Below are 18,035 nucleotides of genomic sequence, written 5' to 3'. Positions count from 1 at the left end.
TGACACACCGTATTTTTTTACCCCTCACATTTGCCACACATAAAAGCTTCTTTCAATGACACTTTACAGAAAACAATGGAGACACATATGAAAAGCAAAAATAAAAACAGCATAAATTGTAATTTGAATCTGGACCAGAATGAGCATTTCTTTCTGACACCCCCATCATTTATCTATCTTGTAATACCCATAAACATCCTGTTGAAGTAAAGACTAAATGAAAATATTGCACAGTGAACAAATCAATTCAAATCCGAGCTCAGTTTAAATTAGTTGCAAAGGATAACCAATATGGTTGTCATAAAGTAATTCAAAAATCATAGATAAACTGCATGTCAGAGAATGATAACACAAATGCAAAGGCGGTTATATTAGACATATTTTATTTAAAAACATCTGCTATAAAACACACATTTACAGATTTGAGATGGACTGAACTGTCATGAGTACTGATTTTGTGCTGAATAAAATAGAGGTCATAACATTGTATTAAACATGAGAGATGGAACTCAAACAAAACCTACTATAATATGCTGTTTTTTTATGCTGATAGAAAAGCAGTTCACAGCTGTTAAAATGAAATGCTGTGCATGATAACAAGGCTAATGCTAGTGAACATTCATATCATTTACTTCTCAGGGATTTCTGCTGGAGTAAAAATAAATGATATAATTTGTAAGATACCAAGCCATAGGAGGTAAGGTGGAATGAGCGTACTGTCATTTTGTTTTAAATTTATAAAATTTAGAACAAAGACAACAACAAAACATGGTGGGAAATTGTTACATATACTGATAAAACACAGGACAACACAGAGTACAAGGATGCACATTTCCATTTATGTACATGTGTAACAATCACACCTAAAATCTATTTCATGTGCAGCACATAACATTGTTCTCCATCAAAATACACTAAAACAACAGCAAAAAAACACAAAAATAAAACATTTATTTACATTTAAAAACATTTCATCAACCCCACCCTCATAAAAATCACAGTAGACATAAAATGTGTTGAAATTGCTCTTCAAGCAAACAGTGCATTTTCCACTGCAGCTGCGACTGGGAGTCAAGGCCACTACTTCAGCTGAAAAGTCAGAGTGGCAAAGCAAAAAATGGTCATCAATCTGTGTTAATGTCAATAAGGCCTGAGTCCGACTATTCTGCAGTCGTCTACACTCCCGTCTTCTCTTTGATCCAGCCACGGTATTTGGTGACTGTTGTGTAGATGCCAGGTTTGTTTCTGCGGGCACAGCCATCACCCCAACTGACCACTCCTGCCAGGAACATACGACTTGTAGATGGACTGGACAGAGGGCCGCCAGAGTCACCCTAACGGAGACAAATAGACATGTACCTTAAGTTACTACATGGGAACTGTATGGGGAATTTTCCTTTCTCTCTGCCCTTTCTTCACCTTTTCCTCCTTCACCGTCCCTTTCTAATTTTTCCATTTTTCCACTGGAAATGGGTTTTTCTAAAGTCCATGGCCATGTGATCATTTAAACTGTGAGGCAATGCAAAATAAAATCATAATAATAAAAAAACACAGCGTAATGCACTCTGTGAAAAATTGAAAGACACACTGCTCTTTTTTTTAAACAAGGTAAGAACATTGTGAATTCTCATGAGATTGTTCTGATTAATTCAGAAAAACAAAAGTAGATTTTTGTCAATGAAAAGTTATCTCAAAATTCTGAGATAATAGTCAAAATGATTCAGAAGAACAAAGCAGATTTTTTTGCTCAAGTGAAAGCATTATGCTTCTTTAGAAAACAAGGATACTAAGCAACTGGTCTGGGTGATATTCTACTCTATACAACTGAGCAAGCCTTACACTTTCATCACCACAGTATAGTTGACAACAGTTGAATTTATGGATAATTGTCAACTTTGCATACTGTTCAAAATATTCACATCCCTTTGTTTTGTGAATCCTCCTTGGAGAAAGCTGTCCTTCAAAGAGGAACAGAAAGAGAGAAAGCAGGGCAGCATGGGCTTTTTATTACCTGACAAGCATCGACTCCTCCGCTCAGCACTCCAGCACACATCATCCGAGATGTGATTTGCCCTCCCATCAAATCGTTACACACTGTGTGGTTGATGATTCGGACCTGGGCCTTTTGGAGCACTTTTGCAGCAAATCCTGAAGCGCAAACACACACAGGAGTATACCATCACGCTTGGTCTAAATGTCATGTCATTAGGTTGGGGCTTTCCCAGTGATCAAGCTTCCGGTAATGGCAGGCCTTCATCAGAGATAAGTTATTGTTTCTAATGGCAGGTCCTCAGTAAAAAGGTTTGGTGTGTATTAACGTACATACTACATGACATCTATTTGTAGGCAAATATAGAGCTACTACAATGAAAATATTTTAACAAATTATGAAAACCCAGTATATATCAGAGAATCATCAAACAAAATTAACACTAAACCAAAACAAACCAAATGCATATTTGAATTAACCACCCAATTATAATGTATATTACAATTAAAAACATTTATTCAGAGCCTAAAAATATTTTTCAGAGATAATCTGATGATTTTCTTTATTCAGTCAAATTTGAATCAGCATTGACTACTACTACTACCAACTACCAATTAGGGCTGCAACTACTGATCATTTTAATTGTCGATTCATCTCTTGATTAATCAATTAGTTGTTTGGTCTATAAAATGTAAGAAAATAGTGAAAAATGTTAATCAGTTTTTCTCAAAGCCAAAGATGATGTGCTCAAATGTCTTGTTTTGTCTACAACCCAAAGATAATCAGTTTACTGTCATAAATGAGTAAAGAAACTAGAAAATATTCTAATTTAAGAAGCTAATATTGGAGAACTTTGACTTTTTTCTTAAAAAATTGCTCAAGCTGAATACTTGATCATCAAATTAGTTGGCGATTATTTTAAAATTTGACAGCTAATAGAATAATTGATTAATTGTTGCAGCTCTAACACCAATATTACATCCAATTAAAAACTCACAAACAAGAAACTATGACTGACTGATAGTTCTTTACTAGTGGCTCTTGACGAAAATGAGAAATACAAGGCTTATTATTTGTGCGGACTCACCTCCTTCTCGAGTGGCACCCCATCCAGTGATCCACACAGTGCTCCCACTTGGAAAATCGTGTTGGGGAGCCGGCAAGCAGATTGGCTTGATGTAATCAGAGTAGGTGACAGGACTGTCCAGCTCCATCAGGGCAATGTCATTGTCAAAGGTGAAGTCATTGTAGTTAGGGTGGGGTATGATCTGCTTCAAGTTCCTCTTCACCACGGGATTTCCAGTCTGCTGCTGGCTGTGCATGCCGAGGTTAGCTTCCCAAGTGCCGGGCTGGGAGAATCTGAGGACGCACACCAAAACAGATCGCAAAGTTCATTCTTAATCTAGGATGATTAATAGCCACATCACGTGGCACAAAAATCACATCAGAAAATATTAATGAAAAACCCATTAGTTAGGCCTAGCTGTTCAGAACTTGTTAATCATTAGTTAAAGGGCAACTTTGCCATTTTTTAACATGGACCCTATTTCCTATACTTTTCTGTCTGAGTGACTGATGTAAACAACAATTTTTGAAATTGGTCCAGAGTTGAGAGAGAGAGAGGGCTGCAGCCAGCAGCCACGTGACATCCTTATTGTTAATTGGGGCAAGTGTAAGTCCGTCACTGTATGTCCATTAATAGTGGGCATTTTTGCTACAGACAGGCTCAGAATGTTATTTTAAGTGTTTGAAGAGTCTCTTTACCTTATGCTTGAGTCAATCTGTTTGTTATTGTGTCTAAGTCCCGTTGGAGGAAAAGTCTTGTTCTGAAATTTCATGAGACATATACTCTGGCTCAAAAACTATAAGAGCGGCCATCAAATTCAAAGCCCTCATCCACATTGTCAAAATCAGCTAAATAACCTTCCATGACTTGAAAATCTTTTAGATAACACTAAAGCTACACTTTATGTACTCTAGCACAACACATTATGCCCTCTCACATTTACGATTTGGTCTTGTTACAACAAGTCACGTCTTGTGAGATTTCAGAATGAAACTTCTCCTTGAGCAAGACTTAGACACAATTACAAACAGAGCTGATCAACTGAAAGGTAGAGAGACATCGCAGACACTCACAATAACAATTTGAGCTTGTCTGTGGCAAAAATAACCACTTTTAATGGATGCAAAGTGACAGTGCATGATTGTCCCATCTGGTTATATTGTGGGTGTTCTGTGGCTGCAGCCCTCTCTCTCAATATTGGACAAATTTAAAAAACAGTTGCTCCCATTATCATTTAGACACAAAAGCATGGGAAAAATGTTTGAAAAATGCTTAAGTTTCAAAGAGCAGCGAGTGTAGAAGAGAATGTTTTAACTCAGATGGCATCCAAAGTGAACTGAGTTTTTAAAGGAATTTATTAAAGGCAATTATCATTGTGTTGATCCCACTGAGCCATTGCATGAATATCAATCTTCAGCAGAATATGCATTGTTTAACGACCTTCAGTATCAAGATGTTATTCTGATGGCTCTAAACGGAGCTTACTGTTGTAAAGAGAAGCATGGTGTAAACATGCATCTAAAAGTTGCACTGAGGGCCTGGAAAGGGTTCATGCATGTTAAATTATTCACGCACACATTCAAGCATTGTGTTGTTTGTAAAAACACAGAGGTCTAAGGTTTCACTATGCATGTGACAAATTGTTTACAGAATATTTAAACTCAAGTTATTTTGTCCCAATGACCCAAAGAATTTAAGAAGCACTTGCGGCCTTTCAGAAAATCTATAAAGCGAACAGCCCCTGTTTTTGTGTTCACACTCTATTTAACTGTATTCAAGACTATTCAAGGTCTTGAAGAAGGATGACATATTTATTTTGCAGGATTTGGAGAGAACTTTTATTTACGTAAAGATGGCTCTACTGTTGTGTGGTTAGGTAAAAAATCCACTGATACTGTAGGGGACTTTTTGTTATTTCATTGTTGCACTCATTTCATTTTCTTTTGCAGAGGAGCATCTGCTTAATATCTGCAATATGAAAACTGAATGATCACCATTCTGAGAGATCTGCAAGTATAAGCCCTAATTTATTCAAACCATGCAGAAAAGTAAAGATTTATATTTGCCAGTGAGAACATACAGCATTAAGTAAAATGCTACCTTGTTCTGCCGTCATCTTGCACGCAGTGGGCAGCAGTAACCAGCCAGCGTCGACCGATGATGGACGCTCCGCACACATGGCCAAAACCTTTCACATGGAGGCTGACCTGCCAGGGAAACTCCCCTGCTTCTGCATCCTGACCGCCCACAATACGTGACGTCTTGAACATACTCCTCCCACAATCTGCAAAGTAACAAAATCAATCAGTCACAGGGCTGACTTGTTGCAGCTTGCTTTCGTGCCTGGAGTGGGTGGAAGTTCACATCTGTTTTTTGATGCAAGCTAAACAATGCAGATGGCAATAATTACTGGTTTTAAAATCTGAGACAAAGTACATATACCCACTGAGGTTTTGATTGTGACATACCGCAATTCTCCTCATCAGATCCATCTTCACAGTCCTGTGTCCCGTCACATTCTGGGTTCACTTTACTGATGCATTTATTGTTTTTACATCTATATGTAAGATCAGTGCATCTTGCATCAGTGCCTACAGAGAGGGAAGAAAGAACAATAAAAATTCAAACTATGAATTCCTTCAGTCATCAATTATGTGTTCATTAGAAATGTGTTTGTAACACATGTACAAAAATTTTAAACAGAAGGGAACTTTACATTTTTACAGCAGTTAAAAGATATACTATGCAGGATATTCCTAGAAAACAATGTATAGACTTACACAAGAGTAATCCCTCTTGGTCATAATTCATGACCCACTACAAGTATGTGATGGTGTATTTTTCTGCAGAGACTCTGCCCTCTGCCAGTATTTTCCCATTTCTGTGCTTGGGTCATTCATCAGCATGCACCCAAGAGGTGCTCTGGCACCAAAAAAATGCAAATATAGTGAGGTGAAAGTGAATTTGCAAATCCTAGGATAGCGATGGAATAGCTTGCCTTACTCTGCCTCTCATAAGCTTACCCTACATTCTTACCCAAACCCAAACCAATCCCACTCCTCTGTCCTAAACTTAACCAATCCATCCTATGAAGGCAATGAATACTTGCCAGTCATAGGGAAAGTAGGGTGGGCCATTCCTTCGCTGTCCTAGGATTTGCAAATTTCCGAGGTGAAATCCCTAATGAGAGTGGATCTGTGGTTGGCTTTTATTTTCACTTTTGCCGGTGAGCATGTTTACAAGCATTAACCCCACAATCCTGCATAGCATAGCTTTAAGTTGTTTGGAAAAATGTTGTTGTTTTTTTTAACTGCTTGTGGGCTAAAGAACTCCAGTATAAGACAAAAAAAAATATTCACACATCTCTGACATTGTATCACTTTTTAAAGATGTTATGGCTAAAGAGTAAATCTGCTGGAAACAATTGTGGAAAAGAATTCAATAAATAGCTCAATAAGTCAGCACATAAAGTAGCGAATCATATCTCATATTTTGAAAAAAAAAAAAAAAGACATTTTAATAAGATATATAGTACATTCAGTGACATTTTTGTGATTTAGAAAACAATTCTTACTTCTCCCACATTCAAGCTCATCTGACCCATCCCCACAGTCGTCCGTGCCGTCACAGCGATTTTTTTCGGAAACACATTTATTATTCTTACACGTTATTTGTCCAGATTTGCATCCACCTTAGAAAACAAAACAGATAGGCATAAGAAAACTGAAAAGATCGAAGGCCTTTCAGTGGTCATGTAGAATCCATCCATAAGTGTTAACAGGTCTTACCACAGTTCAACTCATCTGTGCGGTCTCCACAGTCATCTACACCATCACATTTCCAGAACATGGGCTTACACAACCCATTTTTACAGGTGATGTCCTTTGAATTGCACTCTGGATGGAAAATACAGTTAAAATCATTTTGTGTACCACCACTGTAGAGAGGAATTAAGACTACTGATTTTTACTACTCCTTCTGAGTATAATCTGAGTAAACAGCACTTACTGCAGTTTAATTCATCACTCATGTCTCCACAGTCATTCCAGCCATCACACCTGAGGTCTTTGTTAATGCACTGCTGATTTTTGCATTGGAACTGCTTTGGACAAGCTGTGGATGAAAGGGTTACGGTCAGATACACTTGCCTAATGTAAAGAACTTATCATTATCAGTGAGAAACTAAATCACTTACGGTCTTTAACGTCAATGGCCTCATATGTTGCATTAAAACCTCGGTCCACATAGGAGTCATCGGAGAAAAACACCACACTCATTTTGTTGGTGCTGCTGGTTTCTGTCACTGTTCCATCAGGCTTGTCTCCACACAGTCTGACAATGAAACACACAAGCACTGTCATTTCTGCTCTGTTACATAATTCCAATGTAGACATATAATCAAAGACTCACTTCTTTCCATTGACCTCCACGTAGTCTTTGCGACAGTCTTTACTGTTTTCCTGCCCGTGCTCAGTCATGAGGAACTTTCTGAATGTCACCTTCACCGCTTTACCATCAGGGACCTTAATGACAGACAGAGACGAGTAAAAACCAATTGACAAGGTGACGTGACCTTCTGAAGAGCAAAATAGAACAGAAACTTGTTTGAAACTTATGATATGGCCGTGTGGATCAATTGTCGACGTCTCACCTGGATTGTCCACTGGCATGAAGTTCGAGGAGGATAATAATTTGGGAAGCTGGGAGAAGAGAAGCTGCCTTTTTCACCTGTCAACTGGCCACCACATGTTGTTCCTGTTAAAAAATGTAAGTGTCAGTGTTTGCACAAATATTTAACATTTATAGTGCGGCTCATAACAAAGAGACCTACATAAGCTTCAACCACCCAGACATTAGTCCCTACCTTTACTTCCACGTCGGACTTGTGAGACTGTTGCTCTAAAACCAGGGTAGTTCTTCTTGTCATTTGAGGCCATCATCACCAGCATGACATTGCCAGATGACAGAAATGTCAGTGGCTCACTAGGTGAGTAGTATCCACACATCCTGTAGAGAAAAAAAACACAGACAACATAAATTTCCTATATGTATTGTTCACTGATGTGATAATTATATTGCAGTTTTGTTTAAATTAAATGTTCGCTGTAAAATCACTTACTGATTGGCTTGAGTTGATTCTAAAACATCTGTTTTTTGGGATCAGACTTCAATGGAAACACTTATGTGCAAAATGGTCTTTCTGAAATTTTCCCCCTCTACTTAAGAATTAAAATTCTCACTGAACCTTGATTTTTACCTTTGGCACAAACAAAATACATCATATTACAGTCTTATAAGCCTGGTTCCTTGGACATGGATTGAGTTTAATCATATATTAAAGGAGCAGTGTGTAAGATTCAGGGGGATTCAGAGGCATCTAGCAGTGAGGATTGCAGAATGCAACAGACAGAAACATCTCCCAGATAGAATTCCTTCAGTGTTTACTGTTCAGGAGGTTTCTACCGGAAGCCAATTAATCTGCAGAGGTCTCTTCCTAAACAGACCAGGTGATTAAAACTGGAATAAAAATCTTGATAAAGCAGTTTTACGCTACAAATCAGTGTTCCTGCAACGCTGTTCAGCACGTCGGATGCAAATGGCCCTATCTAGAGATCTGTCTGTTGCTTTGTCTGTTCTGAGCTACTGTAGAAACATGGCGGTGCAGCATGGCGTACTCTGTCAACGAGGTCCTGCTCCCTATGTAAATATAAATGGCTCATTCTAAGGCAATAAAAACACTGCAAGTGCTATTTTCAGGTGATTAAATACTAAAGAAAACATACTTATCATATTATATTCCATTCCTGTCAATATATTCCCCTAAATCCTACACACTGGACCTTTAAAAGATGAAAAGAGTTTCCTTGTCCACTAAGAAAACAGTATATGTAGAGTCGATCTAGATCACTTATACAGTGTATCACTGAGACGTTTTTATTACTCCCCTGCAAGAATGCCACTAATGATTTTAGCATGCACACATGTTCTGCCTGTAAAAGTCCTGGTTGTTGCATGTTGTTTTTGCACTTTGGAAAAAGCAATGACATTCTCAGCTTTTTATCTGAACTGCTCCCAGATTTAACTGTCATATTAAAAGAGGTAACATTCTGGCATGACACATTACTCAGGTAATGTAAAGGGCCCATCTGACCAGCAGAGGGCCTTACATACAAGATACAATATGTTCCTTTCAATCCAAATCTAAAAACATGTACTGTGTGCCACTGCAGGAAAATAAGAGGGAAGCAGGCAGGCAAGTTGTTTGTCTGTGTGAAGCTGTATTTTAATGAGACAAAAGGAAAACTCACTCTTCCATAACGCGGGTCTCAATGGCCACCAAGGAGTCGTAGATTTTGACAAAGTCATTCTTGCATACCTCTTCCAGATTCATTGTATCAAATTCAAGTTTGATGACATAGCCGGGGTCTGCTCTCAGCTGCCACTGGATGAAGGTGTTGGGGGGGTAAGGTTTGTCTGGGAAGCCAGGGGACTGGATCTGCTCTATGTGATTGGTCCTTGTATGTTCTGAAAAACTGAAATAACCTGAGACAGAAACAATGGCTTTTAGTGGTGCTCACATTAATTCTGATATCACTATGCCAACATTTGTACTTAAGTGCAGTACATTTTCTGGGTATGATGAAACACTGGACTAAAAGTAAATAAGTCATAATGATGCTGTTGCTAAATTACGATTAAAATAAAGAGAAAGTCTTGTACACTTCTTCCAAAATTTTGCATTTCTCATTAAAACTCATTAGGGAAAACATCAACAAATTGCACACCCAAATATGACTAAACTGCATGATTATTATGCCAGTCAGACTTGCATTTTCTGCATAATTTACATTTCATAATTTTCAATTTTTGCTGGGTAGAAAGATAGCTGAAAAAACAAAACAAAAAAAACAAACATATTTTTTGTCAGGTATCTATAGACTGAACAGTGTTGGGACGATTACTTTTGAAATGTAATAGGTTACGGATTGTTAGTTACACCGTTAAAAATGTAATAATAACTATTATCTAAAGCACCTATTGTAATCACGTCATTAAAGTAATATAACTTAGTACGTTTGATTACTGTTTAATTACTGTCTTAACAAATGTTTTGAACTGGGCAATAAAGCCGAAAAATGTCAGGAAACAGGCTATGCCACAGGAAGGCATTCCTGCATGGCAAAAAAACACAAAACAACAAATGAATATTATATTCTATCAACTTTTTACCCACAAATATATATACACCAATGTAACCTTTTGGTTAATGCAATCATTCTGATTAGTAACTGTGATGTCATTTCATATTTTTTCTCAGTAACAGATTACAGAAACATTTGTTTTGTTATCTAATTATGTAACTAGTTTTTCCCCCAACACTGAAACCAAATTACGATGTTTGTTTACAATAACTTCTGGGTAGAAAAGCCCCATGTTACGTACATGAAATTATTTAATGTGTGCAAATGGTGCCTCAACAGGTTAGTTTTTAGCCTCCTTAAAGAGGCCCACATAAAAAAATCAACATCAATTTCAGAGTACACTATATTTAAATTATTTGCACCATTTCACCTTGCCGCCAGACAGTGATTTCTGAAGGGGAATTGAAGCCATTATCTCAAAGCCACCACACTCACTGACAAAAACATTCATTTTACTTTGCAGAACACAGGAGTTGCTGGTCAACTGCTGCCATGATCACCTAGTGTGTAAGGTAAAGCAGTGAAAATAGACACTTGGACAGATATTTGTTTATTTTTTAGGTAGCTAAAATATGTTTTGTTGTGGCCCCTGCCCACAGCAGCAAATTGCAGTAAATAGCACCAGGGTACATAAAATAGGCACACAAAAAAACATCAGATAGGTTGCCTGTGGATATTCTCATTTATCCATAGTTATCATAGTCATAGTTATCTCAAGGCATTTGAATGGAATGCAACTGGACTTAGTTTTGTCGAAGACAATCAGATAGGTTGGACCACCATGTTTAACTATAATTCTTTACACTTTACAGTTACAACTAAAATGATAACAAAAATAAACCAGTTTGCTGATTTCACATATCTCCAAAATTCAAATCAATTGCCAGATGTCCACCCAGAAGTAACTGTTGTTTTTAGCGTGATGTCACTGTGATTTGCTCTATATGTCCAAAGAAATAATCTTACGTAACAAGTGTCCAGATACGATAATCAATAAGGGTTTCAGCTATGGTAACATGCTCCAAACCCCATGAACTATTTATGTGTTAGACATGTTTGCTGTTACTTTTATAGATGAGCTGTCAAAGATAACTCTCGAAGACTAAATGTTAGATGCAAACTGAGCACTTACTGCTGAATGATGTTGAGAGCAGCCGTTCATCAAGCACTGTGAGATGAAACACAAAACAAATGATTTAGAAGAGGATGTTGACAACAAAACAGAAAACAGCAAGTCCACAATCAGACAGACGTTGACATTCTACAACAAACCACAAGCGAAACAGTTTGGTTTATGGACTGAATCACAAACAAGTTTGGCCTTCAGTTGCCTTGACTCTACCTGAGGACCGCACATCTTGTAAAGAGAGTGAGTTGCCAGGTCTGTACAGGGTACGCTGCTCTTTTTCCACCAGCTTCTCCATCGTAGACATGGCTTGGTCGACAGATGCTTCTTGGCCCGCAGGAACATTGAACTCAGAGAGGTAGTAGGCAATAACACTGCCTTCACTAAGAGCAACAAGACACAAATGAAACGGTATAGAGGTGGAGCAAATTAAAAAACAAAATGTCACTATACTAAAAACGATCATACAGATGCATGCGTGCTGATATATCAAGACTCTTATCGTTCTTACATTAAATACTGTAATTGGTTAATGATGGAAGTAATATAATGGCTCAGCACTGCTGGGCAATATATTGATATTATATCAATACTGTGATATGAGAGGAGATAGTCCTAGATTTTGGATATCACAATATCATATGTGTTGTCTTGCAAGTGCATTACCATAAAGTGATGTCATTTTCTTAATTTACCAGTCTATCAATGTCCCACAAAACATAAAATAAGAAAATACAAACAGAGGGCAGGACACACCACTACACACTTATTGTGGGTCATAAGTGATGGATGAGAGGAATTACTATTACAATTATTTGCTACTATACAAGTCTATACATTGTATTTTAGGAATATCCCATATAGTATATCTTTAACAGTAAATCCCATCCATATTGGGGCATGGAAATCGTCTTAAAAAAAATGCCGGCATTCAAAAGCAGAGAGCACATATCTGCATAATCCTCTGAACTTGCAATTTTAATACGAGAAAATGTTTAGAGATTAGTGTGGTATAAATGATGGTGCTATTAGATCTGCCTGTATGCACTACAAAAACAACCACTTGTTCCTTCACCAGTGGCCTAGTTTTCTTCCAAACTTCAGTTTAATCCATTTTTTGAGATGTCCCATGAACCAACACAAAAAACAAACAGGAAGGGAAACATGGTGCTTCTAAAAGAGGTAATAAGAAGTTGTACCTGAAAGCCTGAACTGTAGAACCAACATAGTATTTGGCCAACTGTGGACTTTTGGAATAGATGGCTTTAAGCTGAAAGAGAAAGGAGTAAAATCATAACAGAGCATGAATCGGAGCTGTTTGAAAACACCTAAAAAACAATTGTTGACACGCAGTAGAATTTCATTTTTGAGAACAGAGCAGAGGCAAAGAGCCCTGAGCAGAAGTCTCACCTGTGATGTCACCTGCTTTGCCAGCGCCTTGAACTCTGAGCTGTTAGAGTTCTCGTATGCCTCTTCGAACACCTGGTTGGTGATTCGCATGGAGCCACTGTACATCCTCTTGTACCGCACATCTTTACGAACTGCAGGATCACACAGACAAGACTGAAGATGCATACCCATACTCTTACTACACAAGAGTTCAGCCTGTTTTATCTTAGTGCTGTGGCTTTTCATCTGATTTCTGGCTTTGTTAACTTTTCTTTGTTTGTCACTAATTTCTTTTCCCCATCTATCTTTTGAGTTGTGGAGTTTTAAGTTTCTTTCAACTGATGTAGCTTTAATCTCTCCCTCTAGGTTTAAATAATTTACATGTGCAAATAATCAGACAGAATAAACAGAACAAAGGGCACTGAGCTCTAACTTGTTTATGAACATTTCTTGGTCTATCAAAAACTTTTATGCCAATGTGCTTTTGTTATTTTTCAGAAGGAACTAAAAGAGGATGGAAAAACGAATATGCTCTCTCTCTTCCTTTTGATCCATATCTTTACTCCACCAAAGAAGACAGATTTTGATCCTGTTTGTAAGCGTGTTACCGTTGTAGGAGGAAACATAGGAGATTCAGCCAAACATGTTGGAGCCTCAGTCTGACTCAGATGAGAAGTCTGTTATGCACTAAAATTGGCCACTGGCAGACATATCAAGTAGCATCTTTTATTTATGTTGTTTTTAGCTTGTTAGCTTGTAGGCTAAGTGGCAGTGACTAATGCAGTGTTACTATTTGTTAAACATACAATAATATCTGTTAAGATGGGCTTTTTTGTAGATAATGGTAGGAAGTTCCAGGGTCTGGTTTACATCCAAAAACTGCACACTCTACCATGTTTGCTGTCAAAACTTTCAAGATGCTAATGTTAAATATGTTCCCCTCGGCGATATGTGTTTCCCATATTAGACGGCAATTGGCTTTTGTATTAGGTATGTACCTAATCTATCTCCTTCGCATATATTTCAATCTTAGATTTCAATACAAATATTGAAGAATTTGAAAACACCTTTCTAGTGACAAACTTTACACGGATACAAGTCAGTATAGATGATTCATTTTAGGGCACATAAACATGGAAAAAACATTGTTGAGTGGAGGGGGACTTTCACAACAATGTGCAAAAGGACCTTTTTGAACTATTTTCTCATAATCCACTGTACTAGCATGAATGACAATAATCTGGCAAATTTAAGTGCTCTGAAAAGGACGTGAAAAAACATATGCACTGTACTCTAATATTTGTCTCATGTTGACCAAGCACATAGTGTGTATCAAGTTACCTGACAGATTACATGACAGACATCACCTACCTTTGTAGCAATGTTTTTCATTGTGATCAGGTTAGTTCAAGTTTTATATGCTTTTTTTTTTTAAACGTTTGCTATTGTTTCCTATTAATATAACTTGTACAAAGGAGGGACTACTTACAGTGGAAGTGCCAGACCAGCAGTCCGGTCATAAGCGCAACAACAAGAGCGAAGATGACCACACCAATCACAGCCCCAACTTTCCCTGGACCCTTCTTCTTCTCAAGCTTTTTGTTATCCGATGCTGGCAGGAACTGGACATTGGTGTCCCAGTCTTTGTCCTAGAAGACAGACATACAGTTGTATGAGTGAATGAATGATCAACACATAACACTGAAGGCCCTATATTATGCTAAAACAACAACCTCCAAATATTAATTCCAACCATTTCACAGAAGTGTGAAGACATTTGTGGACATAAAGCTGCAGGAGCTTTGCCTCAAGGATGTTCCTTTAGTGACACTTTTGATGTTGTTTTTCTTTTCCTAACCCTAACGCTAACCCTAAGACAGAATAGAAGTGACTGTCTTTGCTTGTCCTGAGTAGATAATCAACTAAAGATAAGTGACAGCAGCAGGCAGCAAGTAGGTACTTGTATATTTTAGGAATGTCCCAGCCTATGGTGACCTACAGAATTATGTTCTCAACCAGAGAAATTGTGAAAATACATACTGAAATATGACCAAATTCTTTTCTTTGCCTTATGACTTCTTAGGGGAAAGAAATCTTAAGATTTTTATAAAAAAATGAACTCATAAAAAAACAGAAAGGACAGTTTCAATGCCTGGTTCTGTAAATGAATTAGAAGTGATCTCTGTGCGTGAGTCACCTTAAGAGGTGAGACAGAGGGGGGGGAGGGAGTACAAAGGTTTCACCATGTAAAATCCTGTCAAACCTGCTGGGAGCGAACCACTTGCAGGTCTGAAGTGAAGCACAAGAATGTGTGCTTACTGAACTGTAGTAGAAAATTAAAAAGGACCCTAAAAAACTAGACTGATTCACAGGAAAATGACAAAGAAAAAAATCTTACAAGCTCTGGGATATTGTTTAAAAAAACTCAAAAAAGATTCCCATGACTTTAATTTTGTGAAAGTTTTAAAGTTACAAAGTGCAAAACTATGAATGTAGACCAAGGACACACACACACGCATGCTTTCTTTCCATCTGTATAAACCTGATACTAATGCTTAATAACTGAACTAATTTTACTGCGTCTAGGATAGCCCGGCAGCAGCATTTATTTTTTTGAGAGCTGGTTTTTACATCTGCCATTTAAGGCTCACTGCAGAGTCTGTGACAAAGATATGTGTGACTCTGCTTTGTTTATTATCCAAACATTACATACATAATGCATTCACTGCCTGGGGTGTTTTTTTAAAGCTACATATCTAAAGGAGATCGATTCAAAATTAAGAAACAGAGAGAACATGACACAACACCCCATCTCCATATTAACAAGATGAAGCTTTCTGGCATCAAATCGTTTCAACCAGAATCATGACTGGAACTATGACTCATGACTCTTCAAACGAACCATTTTTAAGTTTAAATCTTTAGTGAGCTTGTAAACAGTATCAGTATGGTTCAGTCAGTGTAATTATCTTAAAAAAAACCACACACAATCACAACACAAAATTCTGAAATATTCCAATGATATTGCTAAACACGTTACACACCTAATTTTGTCCATCTTTAACAGAAACTTGCTTATTATTGTTATAGACAGCAGAATTGTAAATCTTAATAAACATCATGTATTCATGATATATTCAAAATGGCATTAAACTATTACTCAGCCTCACTATCAATGGCCGAAACACAACACAGCAACTTTGCAACTGAATACACCTCAGATCTGCTCCTAGGACAGATCCTCCTTTTTCACAAATTGCCATGTATTTATCACAACACTGGGATAATGTGAAGTAATCTTTAAGGGATGGTAGTGTACAGAAGAGAGGGACTCAAGTCAACAAGTCGCAACAGGGCGGAGGAACCTGGAGGAATTCAGGCGTCAGCTCCTCAAAGACTGCCGGCTGTCTGAGGACCTTCTCTGATGAAGCTCAGTGAAGTTCGACAGAGAGAATAACTATTTTAAAAAGGTTTTATCCAAAGCTCTGAATTTGTTTAAAGGGTGGTAGGGAATTGGAGTATCATTTACTGTATACTGCTGGTGGGAAGATGCCTTAATACATTTTTCATTGTGCTAACTTCTTGGAAGTAAGGCAGCAGAGAACAGGAGCTAGTGCAGCAGAATATTTAAAAAACCTGTTACATTTACAAGACAGTTTGGTGGAATGGTGTACCATAGGCAAAAGAACAAAGATTACATAAATGTTTCCTGGTATTTTCACAAGAGCTACTGCTCATGATTAAATGATCTGACATATGTATCTTAGGATGCAGCTGCAGATCATAGATTTTCTTGTATCAAAATAACACGTTTGGGGGATTGTGAAGCCTCAGAGGAAGTTTTTGCTCTCATGAATGTAAACATTTCTGGGCTTTTATGACATGGGATTAACAAGTTTAAAGGCTCACCTCCCAAATATACCAAATTAAAATGCCGGCACAGCCTGTAATCAGAAAAGAACCAGAAGCTTGGCAAAGGAATGAAAGCAGGTTTTCTCAGCTTCTAAATGCTGGATTTTTTTTCACTTAGTAACATGTTTGTCTTCAGGCAAAACGGTGTGCTGGTGATAAGAGTGGCAGAGACTGTTAAAAGAATTGTATGGTTGTTTACAGGGACATCCTTTCAAGTATTATGTGTATGTGTGGAATGAAAACACTGACCTACTACTTAATGTCTGACAGGTTTGTTACAGGTACTTACCTGTAAGTTCACACTAACTTTAACTCATCTTTTAAGTTTCTTTCTATGTCAGTTTAGTTCACTTCCTGTCTGACACTTCCCCACAAACAAGTACCAATGTTAGGAGGGAGGGTGATTCAGGTAACACCCAAAGTCCTACATAAAAAACCCAAACACATATTCTACATTTAAGAGGACAAAACAGAGCCTGCACCTATGTTGCATGACTTGTGGACTGTATATTAGTATATGTTTCTTACCGACTTTGGGGTGTATCTCAGTCCACTGTCCATGTAATCCATCGGGGTTCAACACCTACACAGACTGCTAAAATTAAAATAAAAACACCTAAACTACTTAAGCTCTCCCAAACTTCTCCTCTTCTTGTTATTTCTTTGACTTGTGGTAGTTTTTGGTGCGGCCCACTGGCTGTTTTCCGAGGTGAACCTGCAGGCCTAGTCGCCAAGAGATGATTCTTGTGTCTGTCTGAATCCAACCTCCACCTTTCCACCGAGGAAAAAAAAAAATCTAAACCACAATCAGGTTACAGCGAACAAAAATCTCTTGTGGTGTCTTATAAGGAGGGTCTTCTTCGGTCGAGATGTTCACGAATGTCTGTCTGACCTCAATATGTCGCGTGTGACTCAGAAGGAGGGCAACTGGACGCAACAGCAGAGGGAAAACTTTTTCCGGGAGCTTCAGGTTTCTGCGGGCGTGTCTCTACCCCGCACCTGTAGCGACTTCCTGTTTACCTGCCACAGGTGAGGACAATGTTTAATGTTTTTTAAATGACCTTTTATGGGAAAATGACTACGTAGAAAAAAGAGGAGATAACAAACCACGCTGTTAACTCGATTATTATACTTACAATGCTGGATGAATTCAATTTGTAATGAGCGTTTTGAAGCAGCTGTATTTTAGCCTGCACACAATCTTAATAAGTTATAAATGAATTCAAATATTTGAAACATTTTGTCAAATCCTGATAAAGTCAAAGTTTCATACAGCCTATTTTTAGTATCAGTCAGGTGATCTTATCCTGGCTTCTGCCTTTTTGTGGGCTGTACCTATGACTCACTGTT

General features: G+C 37.8%; 1 protein-coding gene across 1 annotated transcript; it reads right to left on the bottom strand.

Annotated features, from left to right (window-relative positions):
* Positions 1–369: 369 nt before the first annotated feature.
* Positions 370–17,619, bottom strand: st14a (ST14 transmembrane serine protease matriptase a). Its single transcript, XM_050061610.1, has 19 exons — positions 17,214–17,619; positions 14,263–14,422; positions 12,795–12,925; positions 12,584–12,654; positions 11,601–11,767; positions 11,391–11,426; positions 9,365–9,599; positions 7,921–8,063; positions 7,708–7,811; positions 7,467–7,579; positions 7,252–7,388; positions 7,065–7,169; positions 6,845–6,952; positions 6,631–6,747; positions 5,525–5,647; positions 5,157–5,340; positions 3,078–3,349; positions 2,012–2,148; positions 370–1,334 (listed from the first exon to the last, which is right to left on the bottom strand). The coding sequence occupies exons 1-19, from the start codon at positions 17,253–17,255 to the stop codon at positions 1,176–1,178; spliced, it is 2,544 nt and encodes an 847-aa protein (XP_049917567.1). The 5' UTR covers positions 17,256–17,619; the 3' UTR covers positions 370–1,175.
* Positions 17,620–18,035: the final 416 nt, after the last annotated feature.

This window comes from Epinephelus moara, chromosome 2 (assembly GCF_006386435.1).
Source record: "Epinephelus moara isolate mb chromosome 2, YSFRI_EMoa_1.0, whole genome shotgun sequence".
Taxonomy (NCBI): Eukaryota; Metazoa; Chordata; class Actinopteri; order Perciformes; family Serranidae; genus Epinephelus; species Epinephelus moara.
Note: the sequence above shows the minus strand (reverse complement) of the source record. Positions and strands in the feature narration are given on the sequence as shown.

Coding starts and splice junctions, on each gene's coding strand:
- st14a (XM_050061610.1), bottom strand. CDS start 17,255: ATGGATTACATGGACAGTGGACTGAGATACACCCCAAAGTCG. Junction 7,580..7,707: donor CATGCCAGTGGACAATCCAG/GTGAGACGTCGA, acceptor TCTGTCATTAAG/GTCCCTGATGGTAAAGCGGT. Junction 7,170..7,251: donor GGCCATTGACGTTAAAGACC/GTAAGTGATTTA, acceptor TTTCATCCACAG/CTTGTCCAAAGCAGTTCCAA.